This window comes from Physeter macrocephalus, chromosome 1 (assembly GCF_002837175.3).
Source record: "Physeter macrocephalus isolate SW-GA chromosome 1, ASM283717v5, whole genome shotgun sequence".
NCBI lineage: Eukaryota > Metazoa > Chordata > Mammalia > Artiodactyla > Physeteridae > Physeter > Physeter macrocephalus.
The window spans coordinates 89682502-89705128 of NC_041214.2; the positions used below are offsets into that span (position 1 = coordinate 89682502).

The 22627-nt window shown below is 44.2% G+C and overlaps 1 protein-coding gene across 6 annotated transcripts in view; it reads right to left on the reverse strand.

Annotated features, from left to right (window-relative positions):
- Nucleotides 1-9681: 9681 nt before the first annotated feature.
- The window catches only part of HEG1 (heart development protein with EGF like domains 1), a 104972-nt gene continuing 92026 nt past the window's right edge, over nt 9682-22627 (reverse strand). For 5 of the 6 annotated variants that reach the window (XM_055084854.1, XM_055084849.1, XM_028492921.1 and 2 more), the window contains 3 exons: nt 21542-21629; nt 17370-17544; nt 9682-14803 (listed from right to left, as the gene is read on the reverse strand). In XM_055084854.1, the coding sequence (XP_054940829.1) occupies nt 14654-14803; nt 17370-17544; nt 21542-21629 (413 nt within the window). In that variant the 3' untranslated portion in view covers nt 9682-14653. Of the gene's footprint in view, nt 14804-17369; nt 17545-18824; nt 18938-21541; nt 21630-22627 lie in introns of those variants that run through there. The other variant, XM_055084851.1, reaches the window with a different exon arrangement.

Here is a 22627-nt window from a genome sequence, read left to right on the forward strand (position 1 = left end):
TGTTATTTGTCATTTTTCCCTTGCTGCTTTCAATAATTTTTCTTTGTCTTTTAATTTTTGCCAATTTGATTACTATGTGTCTTGGTGTTTTTCTCCTTGGGGTTATCCTGTATGGGACTCTGTGCCTCCTGACCTTGGGTGGCTATTTCCTTTCCCATGTTAGGGAAGTTTTTGACTATAATCTCTTCAAATATTTTCTCGGGTCCTTTCTCTCTCTCTTCTCCTTCTGGGACCCCTATAATGCAAATGTTGTTGCGTTTAATGTTGTCCCAAAGCTCTCTGAGGCTGTCTTCATTTCTTGTCATTCTTTTTTCTTTATTCTGTTCTGCAGCAGTGAATTCCACCATTCTGTCTTCCAGGTCACTTATCTGTTCTTCTGCGTCAGTTATTCTGCTACTGCTTCCTTCTAGTGTATTTTTCATTTTAATTATTGTATTGTTCATCTCTGTTTGTTTGTTCTTTAATTCTTCTAGGTCTTTGTTAAACATTTTTTGCATCTTCTCGATCTTTGCCTCCATTCTTTTTCCGAGGTCCTGGATCATCTTCGTTATCATCATTCTGAATTCTTTTTCTGGACGGTTGCCTATCTCCACTTCATTTAATTGTTTTTCTGGGGTTTCATCTTGTTCCTTCATCTGGTACATACCCCTCTGCCTTTTCATCTTGTCTATCTTTCTGTGAATGTGGTTTTTGTTTTTTTTCCCACAGGCTGCAGGACTGTAGTTCTTCTTGCTTCTGATGTCTGCCCTCTGGTGGATGAGGCTATTTAAGAGGTTTGTGCAAGTTTCCTAATGGGAGGGACTGGTGGTGGGTAGAGCTGGTTGTTGCTCTGGTACAAAGAGCTCAGTAAAACTTTAAACCTCTTGTCTGCTGATGGGTGGGGCTGGGTTCCCTCCCTGTTGGTTGTTTGGCCTGAGGCGACCCAACACTGGAGCCTACCTGGGCTCTTTGGTGGGGCTAATGGCGGACTCTGGGAGGGCTCACGCCAAGGAGTACTTCCCAGAACTTCTGCTGCCAGTGTCCTTTCCCCACGGTGAGACAGAGCCACTCCCTGCCTCTGCAGGAGACCCCCAACACTAGCAGGTAGGTCTGGTTCAGTCTCTATGGGGTCACTGCTCCTTCCCCTGGGTCCCAATGTGCACATTACTTTGTGTGTGCCCTCCAAGTGTGGAGTCTTTGTTTTCCCCAGTCCTGTTAAAGTCCTGCAATCAAATCCCGCGAGCCTTCAAAGTCTGATTCTCTAGGAATTCCTCCTCCCGTTGCCAGATGCCCCAAGTTCGGAAGCCTGACGTGGGGCTCAGAACCTTCACTCCAGTGGGTGGACTTCTGTGGTATAAGTGTTCTCCAGTTTGTGGGTCACCCACCCAGCAGTTATGGGATTTGATTTTATTGTGATTGCACCCCTCCTACCATCTCATTGTGACTTCTCCTTTGTGTTTGGATGTGGGGTATCTTTTTTGGTGAGTTCCAATGTCTTCCTGTCGATGATTGTTCAGCAGTTAGTTGTGATTCCAGTGTTCTTGCAAGAGGGAGTGAGAGCACATCCTTCTACTCCACCATCTTGTACCCCTTATTTTTTTAAATTATAAAATATTTAATTAAAAAATTCCAAGGGGAAATAAAGAATTCCAGGGACTTCTCTGGTGGCGCAGTGGTTAAGAATCTGCCTGCCAATGCTGGGGACACAGGTTCAATCCCTGGTCCGGGAAGATCCCACATGCCGCGGAGCAACTAAGCCCATGCACCACAACTACTGAAGCCTGCGCGCCTAGAGCCTGTGCTCTGCAACAAGAGAAGCCACCATAATGAGAAGCCTATGCACCACAACGAAGAGTAGCCCCCACTCACTGCAACTAGAGAAAAGCCTGTGCACAGCAACAAAGACCCAACACAGTCAAAAAAACAAATAAATAAAATAAAATTTAAAAATTCCAGGAATATATAAATTTAAAAAGTAGAAGCTCCCTCATTTCTTCACTTCTTAATCCTGATATCAAGGGGTTTATTTTAAAAACTATTTGAAATAATTGCTTTCCTTTTTACTTCATAATATAACAAATGTTTATAATAGCTATATAATATTCTATTAAGCGGAAAGTAAACATTTACCAATTTAGTTAGACAATTCTCGACATTTAAGTTGTTTCCAATTGTTCACTCTTATAAATCCATGATGAACATCTTTTTGCCCACAACTCTTTCCACATATTGAATTATTCCCTGAGAGAAGATTCCCCCAAAGTGAATGATTAGGTCAATGGAAATCAACATTTTTATGACTCTTAAGGAGTCTTGACAGATTTCAAAGGGTTTTGTTAATTTACTCACCCACCCATAATCTCTTATGAGAAGGACTCTTCCATCATACTCTCATCAGCATTGGATTTTGATAATTTAATAGGTGAAAAGAGTTTGCTTTGATTCACAACAATCACTAGAGAGGCAGCTTGGTGAGTGGAAAGACCCTAGTCTCTGGAGCCTGACAGTCGTCATGGGGTCAGTTTCAGCTTTGCCAGTTGATATTGGTCAACAAGCTACCCGACCCTTCTGAACCTCAAGTTTCCTCATTTAACTTAGATTATGGCATCTAACATGACTATGGTTGTGAGGATGAAATAAAAATGTATGCAAGATGCTTGGTGCCCAGGCAGGGGTAGTCTCCCTTCCTCTCCAGCTACAAGTGTTAACATTTTTCAGACCATGTGTCTTCTTGCACTTACTCCTTTATCAATCATCTGTGCATGTCCTTTGCCCATGTATCTCTTGGGTTCTTAGTGGTTTCCTCTCTTTTTAAAATTAATTTGTATGGGTTTAGGAACATCAAGATATATTAACCCTCATTCTGTCATATTTGCTGTAAATCCTTATTCTTTGATTTTTAATATTTTTCTTTATACACAGTTTATATTTTTTATAAAAACTCTATCCCTAGCGGTGGGATAGGGAGGGTGGCAGGGAGATGCAAGAGGGAGGGGATATGGGGATATATGTATATGTATAGCTGATTCACTTTGTTATACAGCAGCAACTAACACAACAGTGTAAAGCAATTATATTCCAATAAAGATGTTTAAAAAAATGAAAAAAAAACAAAACACCTCTCTCCCTTTTTCAGCTAAGAATTGAGAGGTCTCTGATAACACTGTTTACATTGGATAAGGAGCCCCTTCGCTGAGGTTTCAGAATGTTATAGTGGTCCTTTGGTATCTGTGGGGGTTGGTTTGAGGACCCCACCCCTCATAGGTACCAAAATCTGAGAATGCTCAAGTTCCTTATATAAAATAACGTAATATTTTCACGTAACCTATAAGCATCCTCCTATATACTTAAAAAATTTTTTTATTTTATTTTTTGGCCGTGCTGCACAGCTTACAGGATCTTAGTTCCCCGACCAGGGATTGAACCCAGGGCCATGGCAGTGAAAGCGCCGAGTCCTAACCATTGGACCGCCAGGGAATTCCCCCCTCTCATATACTTTAAATCATCTCTAGATTACTTATAATACCTAATACAATGTAAATGCTATGAAAATAGCTGTAAATACTATATATATAGTATTTATATAAATAGTTGGCAGTGAGCAGCAAATTCAAGTTTTGCTCTTTGGAACTTTATGGAATTAAAAAAATTTTTTTTCAGTCCATGGTTGGTTGAATTCCTGGATATGAAGGGCCTACTGTACAAAAATATATTTCAATGAATTAGCAGAACCTATGAGTGAAAAAAGAACCAATATACCATAATTTTCAAGTGCTCTTGGAATCCTTTTGGTCTTTGTCTCACCAAGCTTTGTAAGGGATACTTAGGAGGTACGGTCGATACTTAGGAGGGTTTGCCCTATTTGAGACCACTCAGCACCTTGGACGACCCTTCCTGTACTTGGGGATCTCCCCCAGCACAAGTCCTGCCACACCAAGATGGCAGAGACCAAGACCTTGCTTTCACAGCCTCTCTTGTCTGTGGGGGTGCAGGCCTATGACTTAGCACCATAAACCAGAGGCACCTGCACATGACTTGTATTTAGAAGAGGAAATAAAAGGTAGCAGCATCAGATGGTGTCTACTTTTCTGTATTTCAGACGCAGAAACCTAAGGTGCCAGTATCATGCCTGGGGGCAGTGGTGTAAGCTGTGGGGTCTGGGTGGAGCAGTGGTGGCAGAGGGGTTGTCTTTGCTGGAGGGCTCATTCCCGCAAGGTGATCTGGCCATTGTTCTCCTCTGGGGATCTTCCAAGTCCCTCCTGGAGATTCTGTGAGACATCTGATGTCCTTTAATAAGACAGATTGGATGCTCATCTCTGCAACCAAGAACCCCAACTAACACAGGAGATTACTTCAGTCAGGATCTAACACTTTTCTCTCTCCAAGAAAGTAATAACAATAGTGCCTTGCACTTACTGAGTGCCTACAGTATGCCAAGAACTCTGTTAGCATATCTATATCTGTATGTCTATATCCACACATATACATACATATATATACACATATATATACACACATATACGTTCTTTTGACAGTTCTGAAAGTTACATATTATTGTCCTCATTTCATTTTTTAAATGAATACTTTTATTGCTCTTACTAAAATAACTCATGTTTGTTAAGATAAATTCAATCAACACGGAAAAGCATAAAGAAGAAAGGAAAAGTACCCACGATCCAGTAACCAGCGTTAACATTTAGAGGATGCCAGGTGAGACAGCTCTCTCCATGCTTGTAGACGGATAGTGGGGGAGAGAGAGAATAGGCGGAGATAGATAGGTGAGTAGGTATAATTTTTTAAGCATCAGATCACAAAATAGAAACTATTTTTCAATTGGAACAAGACATTTAGTTTTTAATTTGAATTAACAGAAGAAAAATCAGCCGAAGTGAAAATCAAATGATTGCTAAACTTCAAAAGAATATGTCTTTAAGAGATATTAATTCCAAGGACACTCCTCCAAGATCAAGAAAAAAATACTGTGAAAATCCATAATAGATATGTTATTTTAAAAAGCTTATTATTTAACTTTAAACAGTATGGATTGATGTACCAGCTATGAAAAACAAGGGAAAGAGCATCTTATTCTCCTATACCTTCTGTTTTTGTTACTTACATTATTTTTACTTTGTCAGGGTTTTGTAACATTTATATTCTATTTCCAAATCTTAATTCTTTCATTTTCTTAATTCCATGTCTTAATTCTCTATCTAACCAGAGCCAACACATATCCCTCATAGCTTCTCCATTCCCCAATTCAGTGTTTTTGTTCCTCTCTTGGTTGGCAGGACTTCACTATGGAGTGGTTTTTCTTGGGTGCTGGGTTCCCTGAAATCTTTTCTTTTGGACGATCTCTGCCTATTGCTTTGACTAAGAGGATAACCTTATAGACATTGCTTCATGCCTTCAAGCTTTGCATGTTGCTGTGAAGAAGTGTGAGACCAGCCAGATTCAACCCTCTCGAAGGGGACTTCCTTTATATACATGACACTAACCTGGTCTTAAAAATGGAAAAAAACCAACAACTACTAAGATGTAGGAATGACATAGCTTTTTCAAGGCATTATCCTAGTGAGGAGTTCACTGGAGCCCAGGACTTGTATCTAGATCTGTCTCTAAAACCTGCATTATTCTATCCCACTGCATGACGATGCTTCTGTCTTGCAAAGTACAACCAGTGACATTGGGAAACGCTGGGAAAAGTAATAGCCTTCAGCCTCACTGGGGCTCAGTTTCCTCTTTTGTAAAATCCAGGGCTGGACCAGGTCAGTGGTTCCTAGATTTAAAGGTTTTAAAAAACTAGTGATGTGTCCCAAACTAGTGATGTGGAGGGGACTGACAGAGGTGCTTGCTGATGAAGCATGGGTACTAACAAATAAACTGCCATCTGCTATTATATTTTTTCATAAAATAAAGGATATTTTTATAACTAAAAAAAGTAGAAGGGACATTGTCTCATAATAATGAGACTGTTTTTGTTTTTTTTTTTTTGCGGTACGCGGGCCTCTCACTGTTGTGGCCTCTCCCGTTGCGGAGCACAGGCTCCGGACGCGCAGGCTCAGTGGCCATGGCTCACGGGCCCAGCCGCTCCGCGGCATGTGGGATCTTCCCGGACTGGGGCACGAACCCGCGTCCCGTGCATCGGCAGGCAGACTCTCAACCACTGCGCCACCAGGGAAGCCCAATGAGACTGTATTTACATTGAATAAATTAAGCTTTTTGAAAAACTCACTACTTATTCCATGCATTTGGCCTCCTCCCAGTGATGACTTCTTCCTGGACCAGCACCCCTCCACGGGCAGGATTTGAAAACCACTGCCTAGATGACCTCACTGAAAAGATTTCCAGGTCTCACAGTCTATGATACTATGAGTAACAGTGAAACTTGTCCTTATTTTCCCAGGTAGGATGACTATATCCCAGTCCCTTGGTCTTTAGAAAGCAATTAGCCTCAATGTGAAATGGGGACCAATTGATAAGGAAGTGAGGGACAGGATACTCCACGGTGAGGGTGATGGGTATAGAGAAACAGAAAAGATGGACCTTGTTCTTCGATTAATATAGTTATCACTGCGCTAAATATAGATCAAGTTCTACATGGATTATAAAGTTTTAGCACATTTCCCCAAACAACTTTTATCTTCTTGACGGTACTAGTATTCCTATGATAATGCCTTACAATAAAGTTTGACAACTACTGTGAAATAAGCAGGAAGGAAGGGCAGAGGAATAAATATTCTAGTTTTATATGAACAACAAGACAGCTGCTTCAAGCATGCCTACCACGGAGCCTAACACACATATATTCAATGCCTGCTTCATCCCATACTCAGAGCTAAATGATGTATCCCATCACTGAGATACACTTTAGAGACATCCTATCCTTTAATCTCAACATACCTCTGAATTAGGAGCTATCACAATTGCTACTTTATAGAGGAGTAAACTCAGGATCAGTTTGGTTAAGAAATGTATCAAGGGCACACAGCTAATAAGCCGTAGAGATGAGTTTCAAATCTAGGTTATTCTGGTTCAAAAGCTCATTCATACCACAAATTCTCACACAACAGGCTTGGAAAATATTAGCCACTCAATAAGTGTTTCTGATTTGAATTATTATAAAACAAACCTGAAACAACTTAGTTGAAGAATTTTAATGATATAAATGTTCCATGGTGTTGAACTAGGAATCAAGCAATTCACTCAAGGGTAATAAGCAGTGTTAACGTTTTTTCTTGTTCTTGTCTAAGCCCAGTCAGCAATGAGGCCATGTTCCTCTTAGTCACGGGGTCCCAGGCCAATAGTGGCTCCATCTGAATAGATATTTCCATGACTGCTGAGGCAAGAGAAATGACCACCACACACAGCTCTTAAAAGTGCCTTCCCAGAAGCGACACATTTCACTTCCCTTCACATTTCTTTGGCCAAAGCAAGTTACACGGCCATATTTCAAAGCGGGTGGGGAAGTTTGGCTACCAGGTGCCTGACAGGAGGAAAGCTGGAAATATTTGGTGAACAGCAGAAAGCCCCTTCCCGACCTCCAGGGAACCACTCACCTGTTTTCTGCCCCAATGATCTTGTCTTTTCCAGAATGAAATATAAATGGAATCATACAGTGTGTACCCTTTTATGGCTGGCTCTTGTCACTCAGCACAATGTTTCTGAGACCCATCCATGTTGCTGCCTGTTGAGGTAGTTTGCTCCTTCTGCTTCCTGAGTGGTATTTCATTGTATAGATGTTCCATAATTCATCAGGTGAAGGGCTTTCTAGTGTATCTTTAGTGTTTGGTCTGCAAATGCCTGCTTGAACTTTGCTATAAGAGATCTTTGCTAAGGGTTCCTGTTCAGTTACATGTCGTAGCTACATATTTATCTGCCGTCAGCTAGTCGTCAGCGTGCAGCTACGGGGGTGGGGGGCTAGGTCTCCAGGAACTTTAACTTCAATATACTTCTTCTGTTGGACGATTTATCTACCCACTCACCTATTCTTTGTTTTAGTGAATGCCTGCTAGGTGCCAGGTACTGAGCATATCATGTTGAGCAGGACAGACTTGGTTCCTACCTGGACAGAGCTTACGATTTTTAACCCATTAATCCCATCATGATATGGGGAGCAGGTTGGAGAAGGAGGGAAGGGGAAATGAAAAGAAAGCTTGGATGGCAAGTCCGAGGTCTTCAGGACCAGTTACTAGTGAAATGACACATTAATCCTGTACTTGTCTGTCTTTCTTTCGGTGACAGGATGGCCCTACTGAAGAGAACCCATCTGTGTTATGTTTCTTTGGAGTTTGCAGAGTGTTTCCATATGAATTCTCCCTTTTCATCCTCACAACAACTCTGGGAGGCAACACTTATTATCGCCACTTCCCTGATCAGGACACTGAGGCTCAGAGAGCTGAGTGGACTCAGGCCTCACGTCATGATCTGGGAAAAAGAGCCAAGAAACTGTTAGGGAGTGTCTCGTACCAGCTGTTAGAGCCCAGGCCTTCTGATGATGCTGTACGTTTTTATGAGGTCAATAAAAATCCACCTGCATTTCTTTTCCCTGGCCTCTCCCTTGTATCTTTCTTATCTGAAGTTCATGCTTGCTGCGTCAGGTGGCTTCATGTCGATACCATCCAGTTCTGGGGGTTTAAAGTTGTCCTGGCTGATCAATATCCAAGACAGGAGGACTCTGCCCTATATAATCTATATATTGTGCCCCTTACCTTTCATTACTTCTCAGACAATTGGAAAATGACTGTGCACTGCTGGAGTCCTTTAAGTCCAAGGGTCTACAAATAGTTTTTAGATTTTTACTTACTGGCAAATCACCTCCTGAGGTGGAGGCTGCACATTGCAAGGTGAGATGCACAGGTAGGACAAGTACTAGGGCCAGCTTGTGGGTGGACAGCAGAAGGTCCTCCCATTTTCAGTCCTAAACAGTTCCCAGGGGAGAGTGGGTATGGAAATGCTGTGATGTTTACAATGTCTGGCTGAGCTGGGCAGGAACATGAACGAGGTTCAGTACTGGGTTCTGCTAAGGTCTCAGGTGCGGATTAAATGGTGGGACAGAAAGCAGCGTAGGGGGAGTCGGGTCAGGAGAGGAAAGTGCTGCTGCTTATTTCCATTCATAGATGTTTGATGGGCTGCAACCCCGATCTAATCCGCCAAAAGGTCACCGTCATGTCCTGAGCTGCCATTATTGGCCTCTCCTAGTGCCAAGGTTACTGTCATAAAGCATCTGAAAGGCTCATCCATCCCTGCCACAAAAGGCACTCAAATCTCAAATAAGCAATTAATTAATGAACAAATATCAGCCAAGTGGCCACATTTACTGGCCACATAAGTCTGAGGCCCACGGCCTACCACCTTAAAGTTCTAGATTCTCTCCACCGTAGAGCACAGGTATGCTTACTCTCCCTTCTCCTGCAAGATATAAAGAGTGATGGTGGGAGGCATTGAGGAGGAAATCTTCTATGTCTGAAAACTGGTTACTGGCTCTCTCCAACCAGCAGAAAGAAAAGTAAACAAAAGCAGGTGCTATGCCTGATCTGTCTGCCCATCCATCCATCATCAGAAGCATATTTCCTCACTTGTGCCATGTAAGAGTTCACAGTGCAGCTCCATTGTTTAAACGATGCCCTCATAAAAATGAACTTGTGGCACTCTGCTGTGGTTGGTTTGTTATCACGAGAAAAACACAGTGAAAATGATATTGATTTTATTGCATCATTTTACTGACTAGAACGCCAGACTTATAGTGGATATAAGTATAAAAATAATCGAATTCTTACAAATACTTTGCTGCTACAGTACTGAGTAATTCGTGGAGGTTGCAATTATAATACAACTTTAAATAACATTCTCATAATGGATTTAACACAATCAACCAGGGGCTAAGGTTTAAAGGTCTGCAAAGAGAAATCTGGGACAATGTGAAAACTCAGAAGTTCATCTTCCAGCTACATGCTTCATTTAACCATAACTCCAGCAACACAAACATTAACAAAACTCACAGCAACCCATGATGAGAGATCTTTTAAGAAACAGGCGAAGTAATACAGAAACCTGGGTTAGTTTCCCAGCTAGACAGGTTCCATCCCATCCCTGTCTAGTCCCATCCTTCCTATCCAAGAACTCTGCACCTGAAGTACATTATTATGTATCCAAGAACAAAAAGATAAAGCTAGAATCTAATATGCAAATCCTTTTAAATATCCTCTTTAAAATGCCACGAGAACAGAGCCAGTCTAAGATATGTCTTTTTTTAGACCTCAATTGTCCCCTTTGGTTTCACAGGGTTTTCTGTGAGCACTTCACACCAAATAGGATGGATTATAACACTCTTGAAAAGATACTTTAGCACAACAAATTAACTGACATTTAAAACTTTAATCTTTCTAGTAGTTTAACCAGGTTCCTTCTCTGGGGAGCCAAGAAAAGAAAAAGAAAAAAGAGCATATACTTAACAGCCAACTCTACAAAACCGTATCTATTTCCAAAAATGCACATGAGAACCTCAGAATGCCGCTTTGTCAAGAAGAAGGAAATGAAATGTCCCTTCTAATCCCCACAAAAGTTTTCACGCAGAAAAAATATCTCTGATACTAAAGGTGGTTTTCAATAAGATACAAAATTCTGAGATACTGAACTTTGCTTTCTTCCTCTCTCCAAAGAAGTGCTCTAGTTTTGAAATCAGTGTATCTTAGAACCATGGGTCAAAACCCTAGTTTGGGGTGTGTTAGGCTAAACTAAGCCAGAAGCAGCTGGCCTGAACATTCTTGCTTCTGCAGGCAGCATTCATGGAGTTACAGGCACCCACCTGGGTGCACCACCAGTGGGCAAGATGGCTTAATGGAGGCCCCAAGAAGCCACATGTGAGGAGTGACCCTGACGTGTCTGCTCTGGAAACTTTCACATCTGAATGAATATCATCCTTCAACGACATTTTCGCGGGCAGCCATCCAGCCTCATCTTGCAAAGATGTTGCCCTCCCATTTGGGCCAACATTAAGAATGACCTCTTCAAGAACTTAACGGTTACATCTTAGTTTTTGACCTCAAATGCTATCAGCCAGCTTGATTACACTATCCACTCAGCAGTCTTGGCTCTGAATCACTTAGCTGCTTCTGAAAACAAACTTTTGTCAAAGGAGGAAGATTTGTCAGCATTTAAGACATTTCAACAGAATATGTTCCAGATTCGGATCATGTTCACAAAAACATGCTTCCAATACGTGGGAAACATGGCCTCACCACGGGAGCAGGGCAAGGCAGCCCTCAGATAGATGTCTAAGTCTGGCCGTGTCTGTCAAACACCCAGGTCATAACCATACACCTCCTTCAACCAAAGCCATGTACCAATACGCTTCTTGCTAACAAGCATGAGCCAGCTACTGTTATCCTGATGACGACCTCAAGCATCCAAGAAATACATGTAACAACAGACCTGAAAGGACTGTTTCAACATTTTGCTTCTGTACTTCATGGCATTAGTTTAGTTACTGCTTAATAATATTATAAAGTTCTTAAAATAAACAACTTTTATTTTAAGCCCCCTCTCTCCAGCTCTCTCTGACACTGGATGGTGAGGCATCTGCCAGGGAGGTGAGGCAAGAGGTACGGCGAGAAGAACAAGCCAGGCAGGAGGTTTGAGTCCTGGCCCTCCAAGGCAAGGTGCTTATCCCCTCTGAAGGGTCCCATGTCCGAGAAATGGGCTCTCTCACACCCACCTCACAAGGGTGCGGTGAGGCCACGTGCCCTGCACAGAGCCTGGGTGTGGTGGGCACACATGAGATGCCTGTTGGGACTATTTAGGCTTTTCTAAATTGTCTCTAGTGCCCTGGGCTGGCTCATGGGGCAAGAGGAAAAGACACCAGAAATAAGGCCCTCTGGAGCTTCGACAAAACCTGCAGATGCTGGGAGGCCCCGGTGAGCAGCGCCCTGCCTTGTGAGTCACCGTGCTCCGGCGTGCTGCAGGACATGGGGTTCCACGCGGCCTCACTCTTCCCTACAGACGTCTGAGTGTCTCATGGGCAGCTTCCTCCAGCGCCGCCAGCTGTGGGGCTCCCGCGCAGGACCCAGGCATTTCTGTGCACAGGGCTCGCACACTCCAGGTACGGGAGATGACACAGCACCTGTGCCGGAGGCGAGGGCTTCTGCTCACCAGGGGTGCATCCAGCCTGTCCCCCATCCCAGGGGCCGCGGCCCCACCAGCTGTGTCTCGGCTCAGGGAGGACCCTCTAGAGGTATTTAACCCCAAGCAGGAACAAAGCCAGCCTCTCCCTTCCTTACCCAGGCGAGCAGCCGGCACTGGCACTGCCACCCGCCCCCAACCCTGCAAGCCTCTAGAAACTGCAGATAGATGTGAACTCAACCTTGCAGGGGGCCTCCCTTTTTCACAGTAAAAGGAAAAACAGCACTCTTAATCCACTTCACATGCACAAAAGCCACTCCCAGGAAAGCATTCTTGGAACTCACAGCACACTCTTTTCTGGATGTTGAGATTCTGCTCCAGGACGCTTTGGGGACAGAATGCTTCACGTTGTGAAGCATATAGCTTCTGGCCCTGGCACAGGCAATGATCTGTCAGCTGTGAGGTCAGCTGGAGGCGGCAGGCGTGTATGCCTGGGGACAGCCCCCATTGTGGCTCCGGGTCCCGGGGGCAAGCGAGGCTCTGCGGCCAAAGCCCGGAAGCAGCCGCCTCCCTCGGGCCCCAGCCTGCTGGCTCAGGTGTGCTGAGTGCAGGTGCTCGAGCTCTCCAGTTAGATGGGAGACCACCAGGCACAGACGGCCGTTCGGTTGCACGGAGAGAGGCCAGACCCGAGATTTCTAAAAGGGGATGCTCTGAAATTTTAAGTTGGCACCCACTAACAAAACAGAATTCTTTTTGTATCTATCTCATGAGATGAATGCAATTTAAACTACTAAGTGGTATCACAGCTGACTAGAACTCCTGCTGCAGCAGGGAAATGGTGACTCGTGGAGACCACAGGACTCAGGAGTTTGCACTTAAAACTGTTTGGACGAGAATTACGTAAGACTAATGATTAGATTCATTCTGAAGAGCTTAGAGAACCTTGAAGAAACAACCATGCCCGGGACAGAACCGTCTCCAAAGGCTGCACCATTTCCAGAAGTGTGGGTGCCGCTGAGCTCCGAGCTTCAGGGTGGGAACAATTCTTTTACCTCTGTGTTCTCTTCACTTCATCCCGAACCAGAATGTTCAAAAGCAGATGAGAATGATCACAGTTCCACAAGCAGCAGTTAAAGGCACAGCACTGGATATGCCCCCCTCACAGGACCCACGTTTCAGCCACCGTAAGTAAGACGCGTGGAATTTCCTTCCCCAAGGCAAATGCTCAACTCCCTAACTGGCCAGAAGTCTTTAGTTCTCCAATGCTGACTTGAATTATACCCATGTTTCTGGAGGGAACTCCGTAGTAGTACAAAGAGTTACAAATTACTGTTTGAGAGAAAATAAGTTATTTCTTCAACGAATAAATAGCTTTGAGTGGTTGGCTGAACCACTCAACCGACACTGAGTTTGCAGACGAGATCGGGGCTACAAGCAAAGATGCCGCACTGGTGGGTAAGCAGGCTCACGTGTGGCTCCAGCCCAGCTCCCTATTCTTCCTCAGGAACCGCACGCCCGGCTTCCCAAAGCACTGGTGTTTCAGAAAATCGAATACGCCTATTCAGCCCGTTTCCCTAACCATGTTCAGCTGCAGCAACAACAAAAGCTGCTTCTCCATTAGTGGTGAAGTACCAGCTCAGACCCAACCTGCATTGAGCTCTCCACTTCTACTCCACATGTAGCAGCCTCGGCCTCAAGGATGGAGGTCAGAGCCCACGCACCATGCAGTGCCCTCAGGGGTGGCACCCTTCCACCAGGGCCTTCGTCTGGTGCTTGCTGGGCCTCACTATGGGGCAGCTGGATGCCTCTAACTGGAACCAAATGGAAGTTGATTTGCCCTGATCCAGATGTAACTGCAAAGGGAAAAAAAAAAAATCCTAGATAAATGTGTCACCTTGACTAAAGAGAACAAACTGGAATTGTGTGCTGTGCCTCACAAATTTCAGTTTCTCATTTTGGGGGTTTGTTTGGAGAACGTAGCACGAGACGACTTAGGAGGGTGTGTTAACCTCCAGCATCTCCAAACACTAGTGGTATGTCCATCGGCATCTGTTGTTCAGCACGTAGCTACTGGGCAGGAAAACAACAAAAGAGCCAGTATTTTGCTGTAAATGAATCACCAAATTGAGGCCTATGGAAGTGCCCGAGTAGAAGAGGCCTTCTTTCTGGAGCAGTCTTGAGAAACAACCAAAAGGAGACCTCCCTCCCTATTTTTGCATTTACTAAAGTGCAAACTAAGGAAAACCTGGGTCCTTGCACCGATGCCTGATGATCAGCCCTAATTAACAGTCACCCCGAAGCCACGGCCAAGCTGCAGTCATGCGGGGACTCTACCGTACTGGCCCGTGTTCACATTCACAGTAGCAATGAAGGTGCCGGATGAGCAGCCTGCAGCTCCACGTCCACGGGCTCCAGCTGTCCCCTTCCACTGTGGTCACACCCCCCCACACCCATCCCCTCTCCACTGGCCGCTCAGGTGTGGCTGCACAAGTCCTGGGAGTGGCGGGAGGTGCTCCGCTGGTGCAGTCGCAGCAACGGGCCCCTCTCTCTGCTGCACTTAGAAGTAGTCTCTTCTCCTGCTCTCATCGCTGATGAAAGATGGGTTATACTGTCCAGGGAAAATGCAAGAATGCCGTGATCCTGGCAATCCAGTGTAGGCCGGGTAGAGTCCATTTCGTTCAAGTTCAGGATTCCTTACACTTGTAGGCTGGTGGCCAAAGAGAAAAGAAGAAAAGTCAGTTTATTATTCTTGGGTTTAAAATTAATAGTTAAGAAAAAAGAAACAATGAATGCTATATTTTAATGAATTTAAGATGGAGGCAGCTATACATAGCAGAGCAAGGTCTGACCTAGAAGTCAGGACCTCCCAGGTCGTCTCTTTAAGGAACCTGGCATCCCTTTGCCCATATTTTAAAAGGGGGTTTTTAGAAACATTATGTAATCAAGAGCAGCCCAGTCATTTTTATTTTATTTTATTAAATTTTATTTATTTATTTATTTTTGGCTGCGTTGGGTCCTCGTTGCTGTGCGCGGGCTTTTCTCTAGTTGTGGCGAGCAGGGGGCCACTCTTTGTTACAGTGCGCAGGCTTCTCATTGCGGTGGCTTCTCTTGTTGCAGAGCACGGGCTCTAGGCACGCGGGCTTCAGTAGTTGTGGCACGTGGGCTCAGTAGTTGTGGCTTGCAGGCTCTAGAGCGCAGGCTCAGTAGTTGTGGCTTGAGCACTTGGTTGCTCCACTGCATGTGGGATCTTCCCGGACCAGGGCTCGAACCCGTGTCCCCTGCATTGGCAGGCGGATTCTTAACCACTGCGCCACCAGTGAAGTCCCAAGAGCAGCCCAGTGATTTTAGACCAACGTAGGACAAGACCTGGGTTAACTATTATCTTGATTATTATCAAGAGAAATTATTATCTGATTATCATTTTGACTTTTAAAAAAGAGTTTCTCTGCGAAGCACAATGGCTTTCAATCCTCTCTGGTAATTAGCAGAACGCTATTGTCCCTGCCGAGAATGGGGGGCTGACCTTCACAAGGCCACCTGTCGGAGGTGGAGTTAGGACCCCAAAGCAGGAGGCCAGCTGATTCTCAGGTGTCTCTGACCAGATCCCAGCTTAGTGGGTTGTGACTACCTACCTAACGCAAAAGGAGCCCCTGGGGAAGGCCCTGGCTACTTTGAGGAGGCCCTCCTTCAGGGAGTAATGTCGGCTTATAGAAACAAAACACTAGTTTCTGCTTATTATAATGTGGATCCCAGGAGAGCCCAGTGTACACCTGAGACCACTGTGAGGGACAGCCCACTCCCTCAGGTGACAGCTTAGGCTCTGCTTCTACAGACTGCTCAGCCTACTATCTGAAATGAAAATGGGGTTCGTGTAAGTTTGTGAGTGCATCTACTTAAGACAACTCTTCAGCTAATGGCCTGGGAACGCGCAGCAAAGGTGGGTCCTGTGATGCTGTAGGCCTGTCAGTTGCTCTGTCCTGGTGCTGCCTGGAGGCTGAGGAGCCCCTAGTGAAGGTTGTAAGTGTGTGGGTACCCCTGGGAGAGATACCTGCTTAGTTACGGCTGCAGTTATCAGAGGAAAAAGACTTTCCTGACAAACAGAGGGTAAAGCAAAGCTCCTATGCAGAAATATCAACGGAAACATTCAAACTAGATCTATCTTTGTATCTACATTTATCTGTCCCCTTATTTCTTTTTGCTCTTCCTCCAGGCCAGGTTCAAATTTTTCAGAGTCCATTGAAACTACAGCTTCCTTAGCACGAATGCTCCTCCCATCCAAAGTCTGAATGGTGCAGGTTAATCTCCATAGCAACCAGAGTGGTTGTTCAGTCTGTTAACAGGATTGCCTAAAGCTATTAAGTCCCTTGAAAACTTAGGGCAAGGTTTCACGTTTACTGCTATACTTCTAACAGCTCCGCAAGGCAGGAGAAGTCACTTGTTTATTTTTCAGCTCAGGTATCACCACCTGTGTTTGCTTTATGGCTGATGCAGTGTAACATGAAAGAACTGAGCAGGCATGGGAATATGACATGGGTTATTCAATGTGGGACAGAAGAAGCAAGGGTTCAAGGTGGTCTCTCATCTTTCCAAATGATGCACTCCAGGGCTGGACGTAGCAAATTATTAAAGACCTATTGAATCTTCCAAACCTCTGACAAGTGCTGGTTGAGGATGACACTGAATTGTTCTCTTTATACCTTTTCCCAATCCCTCGGTTTCAACTACCCAACCACATGATGTAAAGCATGGCAGGCAAGAGATAAAAATGAAAGGGCCAAAGGTTAAATATCATTAAATTCTTTCTCTATCTTTTACCTTCCAATCCTGTAACTTAAAAGCAAGTTCAGTGACAGGAAGGTTATTGCTGCAACCTCATAAAGTACATACTGTGCTCTGTGGAAATACTCTTCGTATCTCAATGTTGGAACTAATAAATCCCATGCAAATAGATAGTAAGTAAATTGAATATTAAACTATGTGAATAAGAGGCGTAGGCCACCATTCTTTTTAACCTTTAATGAGCTGGAGTGCTTTTACTAAAACAAAACAGAATCCGTTGGGAGTTCTCTGGTTGCCTAGTGGTTAGGATTCCGGGCTTTCACTGCCGTGGCCCGGTTTAATCCCAGGTCAGGGAACTGAGATCCCACAAGCCACGTGTCAAGACCAGAAAAACAGAACAAAAAAACCCCCAAAACAAACAGAAAAAAACAGAATCCCTTTAATTCTCCGAGGAAATTGGAGCCAGGAGGTCACCTGGGCATGGGAATACACACCGAGTAATACACATCCGTCATCTGGAGGAGGTTTTTGGTACTTCCATTCTCATGCATTTCAATAGCTTCTCGGCCCCATTCTTGTGAGCGAGGGTTCTTGGGGTACTCAGCATATGGGGACATTTGGAAATCCCCACTTTTGAAGATGAGCTTGCTTATGTCGTTTTTATTCTTTCTGCAAGGTAAAAAAATTTTGAAAATTGAAATAAGTTCTGTGAAGAAATGCTATATGTGAAAGCACCATCTAGTTTTTTGCAAGGAAAATTAGACCTAAAGATACCACTATATTTTTTTGTAGCTGCCCACTGAGGAATGTTATTATTGTTGTTATTATTTTTAGTATTTGCCTATAAAAATGCAATTAGGTGCAAAAAAAAGATGCAAAAAATCCTCCAACCCAAAGGGTCAGGTTATCGGGGATAGAGAGGACAAAGACAGCTGCAGTGGAGCAGATTTAGACTGTTCTGGGGGACAGAGACCGCTGCACCGTGGGGTCAGCCAGGGAAACAAGAGTCATAAATTCATAAGATGTTGGCAGCGGGAAGGGCCTTTAGGATTCTTTAGTCCAGCAGTTCCCAACCTGCCTGAGGAGCTCTGGGGATGGGGCAACTCTGGCTTTGTGAAGGATGTGACTTGTCCTGGGGTCACAGTTTGCTACTAGTAAAGCTGGGGCCTGCTCCCAACTCCCCGGCCAGTGCTGTTCCACTGCATGAAGCTACTTCACGAACCATGAAAACGGTATGTTTTGTTTGCAGAAATGCCCACCTGTGTATATACCCATACAGATTCTCATGTCAGCGGGGCAGGGAAACCCTAGGACAGAATTCAGGCCTCCCAACTCCCCGGCCAGTGCTGTTCCACTGCATGAAGCTACTTCACGAACCATGAAAACGGTATGTTTTGTTTGCAGAAATGCCCACCTGTGTATATACCCATACAGATTCTCATGTCAGCGGGGCAGGGAAACCCTAGGACAAGTTCCCTAGTGGTGAGAGTTCTCTGACTGGAAACTGTTGGAGGATGTGTTATTCACCTTCTGTAATGGGCCTCGAATCAGACATTTTTAGTGATATTTGTCCTGGGCAAGATAATCTGGAGTTTCCTCCCTCTACACCTCGCTTTCCTGTAAATAAATGTTCTAGGGAAGGCACCAAATCATTCAGGATCTTAAAACCAAATGTCCAGCACGGGGCTTAGGCGTTGTCCCTTCTTACGAGTTGAGAACAGACCTGCCATTGTGTTGCTCCCTGGGGGCTGAAGCATCTTGTTTCAAACAATGACTTACTGATTTACTGCGACCTTCTCCCAGGGACCAGTAGTCACAGGCTCTCTTTCCCCAGAAGGCTACACCACCTGGCACAGGACACTGAGCGGATAGGAGGCTTCTGTTTCCTGGAGCACTGAGTCTATCTCTCTAGCTCCTAGTCTCCTACCCAGAGTTTTATTTCCACTCACACAGTTTATCTCTGATGCTTTGATTGCAACGTTGTAAATGACAGGCATGGGCTGAACCATGAGGCCTGCGTTCCTGGATGGGTAGTTGGAGCAGCTTGCTCTCTGCAGCGTTCCTGGAGATAGAGGATATCTTAAAATGTCCTTCAGGTCAATGGTTGAAAAGATAACTTGCTATTTTGTAGGTCCCCTCCATCTGCTACGTCAGGATAATTCCTGCCATTTATTATCATCTAAATCAAAAGTCTGAGTTTTCCCTTATCTGAATAACCACAGAGAAGGGAACCAATTCCTTTCTTTTTCTTCCTTTTCCAATCGAAACCCAATCCCACTGCTGTCCAGGAAGCCTAGAGCCAAGTTTACTACTGTCTGCTCATCCACATGCCTGCCACCTCTCCACTGCTAAATATTCCAGGCAATCCCTTTCGTCTTTGTTTGCTTCTTAATTTTCCCATTTAAAGTGTAAAAGTCGGGCTTCCCTGGTGGCACAGCAGTTAGGAATCTGCCTGCCAATGCAGGGGACATGGGTTCGAGCCCTGGTCCTGGAAGGTCCCACATGCCGCGGAGCAACTGAGCCCATGCGCCACAACTGAACCTGTGCTCTGGAGCCCGCGAGCCAAAGCTACTGAGCCCACGTGCCGCAACTACTGAAGCCCGCGCACCCTAGAGGCTGTGCTCCACAACAGGAAAGGCCACCGCAATGAGAAGCCCGTGCACCGCAACGAAGAGTGGCCCACGCTCGCCGCAACTAGAGAAAAGCCTGTGTGCGGCAATGAAGACTCAACACAGCCAAAAATTTTATTTAAAAAGTGTAGAAGTCAATGGTTTTTAGAGTTGTGCAACCGTCAGTTGTGCAACTTTGGAACAATTTCATCACCCCAGAAAGAAACCCCACACACCTTAGCCATTACTCCCCAGTTCTCCCCCTGCCTGCCCATCCAGGTCTAGGCAACCGACAATCTACTTTCTGTCTCTATTTGATTTGCCTATTTTGGACATTCAAATTAATGGAACCATACATGTGTGGTCTTTTGTGACTGGCTTAATTCACATAGCATACTATTTTCAAGGTTCATACATGTTATAGCATGTTTCAGTATTTCATTCCTTTTTATGGCAAATAATATTCCATTGTATGGATATATCACATTTTGTTTATCTATCCATCAGTTGATGGATATTGGGGTTATTTTCACCTTTTGGCTATTACGAACAATGCTGCTATGAAAACTTGTGTACATGGCTCTGTGTGAACACCCGTTTTCATTTCTCTTGGTGTAAGAGTGGAAATGCCGGGTCAGATGGCAATTCTGCTTAACGTTCTGAGGAACTGCCAGACTTTTTCGAAGTGACTACACCATTTTATGTTTCCACCGGCAGTGTCTGAGCGTTCTACTTTCCCCACATTCTCACCAACACTTGTTATTTTTTGTTTTTTGTTGGTTTGTTTTAGTAGCCATCTTAGTGGGTGTGAAGTGGTATCCGATGTTAGTTTTGACAGCATTTCCCTGATGGATAATGACATTGAGCATCTTTTCATATATTTATTGGGCATTTGTGTATCTTCTTTGGAGAAATGACTATTCAAGTTCTTTGCCCACTTTTAATTGGGTTGCCTTTGATAGGGACAGAGTAAAGGGACAAAACAGGTGATTAAATAGTTAATCCCACTAAAGGATAAGTAAAGAAAAAAGCATGGGAAACCCCTGTAAGTTAATGATCACTCAAGAAAGCAGGTTTACTTAACCACAAAACCAAGCTGGCTTGCTTAGCAACAAAACCATGCAACAGAAGCTTGAGACATGCCCCCAAACAGTAAAACAATGGTAAAATGAGACCCACATCCTGCCCAGTAAGGTCAGTAAGTGAATAATTCCTAGGACACGCTCCTTTGCATGCACTAAAAACAAACATACAGGGAAAACATGACATTATACTAAAACCTGAGATGATTTACCATTTTTAGCATGTGTTACCACCCTTCTGCTTATTTAAATAGTGCCATGACAGTCCCGGCTTCACCATGTAGGGACAAGAAAACTCCCCCGCCTGATGTGGAGGAGGACCTGATGATGGAAGCCTGACATCCACTCAACAATGGTCTTCTCCCCCTCCCCATTCTTCCTTTGATTATAAAACTGTAGCCCACTAAGTTCTTAGTGTGGCACCCTCTTGCCCGCAGGCTTGTAAACCTCACAAGCATCCTATTCTGATAAATCACTCCTTATCTATCACTTTGCTGAATTTTTTCTGCACCAAGACAGAAGAACCCACTCTACTTAGCTCTACTAAGTCCCAAAATGCGTTCTGCGGTTTCACCTTTTTCTTACTGAGTTGTAAAGATTCCTTATATATTTTAGGTACAAGTCTTTTATTAGACATATGATTTGCAAATACTTTCTCCCCTTCTGTGGGTTGTCTTTTTCACTTTCTTGATAGTGTTCTTTGAAGCAGAGAAGTTTTAATTTTGATGAAGTCCAATCTATCTTTTTCTTCTGTTGCCTGTGCTCTTTTAGTAGAAATCCCATTTGCTGTCCTTTTCTTTCCCAGATGGTACTACCTATCATGAATTTCCCTTTTTCCTTTTTTTAAATGGTTCAGTCATTCATTACGATTTAATACTGTAAACCACCCCAGACATTCTTTAAAAAGGGTAAAAATGACCCTTGCTTAGCACAGGCAAAGAAGGAGAATTAAAAATGTGGACTCTTGGCACTCACCTGCAACAGGTAACAATCAGTGCGATGCCCAGGATGAGTAGAAGCCCACCTCCTGCTGCCGCGATCACCACAGTGATAAGCTGATAGGCTAAACAGGTTTAAAAAGGAAAAAAGTGGATTGGTAAGAGGTAATGAATGAATAAAGGAATACCAAAAAATGGTCCCCTTCCCCGCCCCACGGCTACCCCATGCCTCAGCTGGTGACCACTTTTCATTTTCTGGGCCCCCAGCAAAGGCTGCTTGGGACTAGCTCTGCATTTTCTCAGTTGAAGGGAAGCAGAATGTGCCATCCCCAAATATGTCTCTTTGGTATATTTATTATTTTGAGCTGATATTTTTGAGAAACTGCAGACACAGGAGAAACTCTGAAAACTGAGTATTAATTACCCATTTGTAAGGGAAATTTACATTAGAAGGAGGCTTGTACCAGGAAGAGAGCTAATACCAGAGATAACTTTTTCACCTGAGAGACTTATTTGCTTGGCACGCAACCTTTGTGTCCCAAACATTTCCTCTTCTCACTTTCCTGTAAATTGCATTTTCCCCTTTGAAGCCCTAGACCCCTGGTCCTTTCCTCAGTTCAAGAGGGTATATGAGCCTCAATCATCCGGCTGCCTTTTGAGCCTCATATTTTTGTGGGGCTCCCGTGTGTATGCGCATAATTAAAATTGTTTTTTCTCCTGTTACTCTGGCTTTTAATGGGAGTGGGGGGGTGTCAGCCAAGAATCTAGAAGGGTAGAGGGAAAATGATTAGCTCTCCCCTATACTATTTTGAGCAGAGTTTCTCTTTCTCAGCCACTCCTAGAATGGGGGCTCCCAAATTCTACCTGCAGACGAGCCCAATGACATTGTTACCAATCCACGATCAGAAGAGAAAAATAAAAGAGATGCATACATTTTTCAAAAACTAAACTCTTTGGGGTTGTTTTTTCCCTAGTTTTAATACCTTCTAAAATTTGGTCCTTCCTACTTTTTTTCCTCACTTAATACAGATGCATTTTTTTTTTTTTTTTTTGCGGTACGCGGGCCTCTCACTGCCGTGGCCTCTCCCATTGCGGAGCACAGGCTCCAGACGCGCAGGCTCAG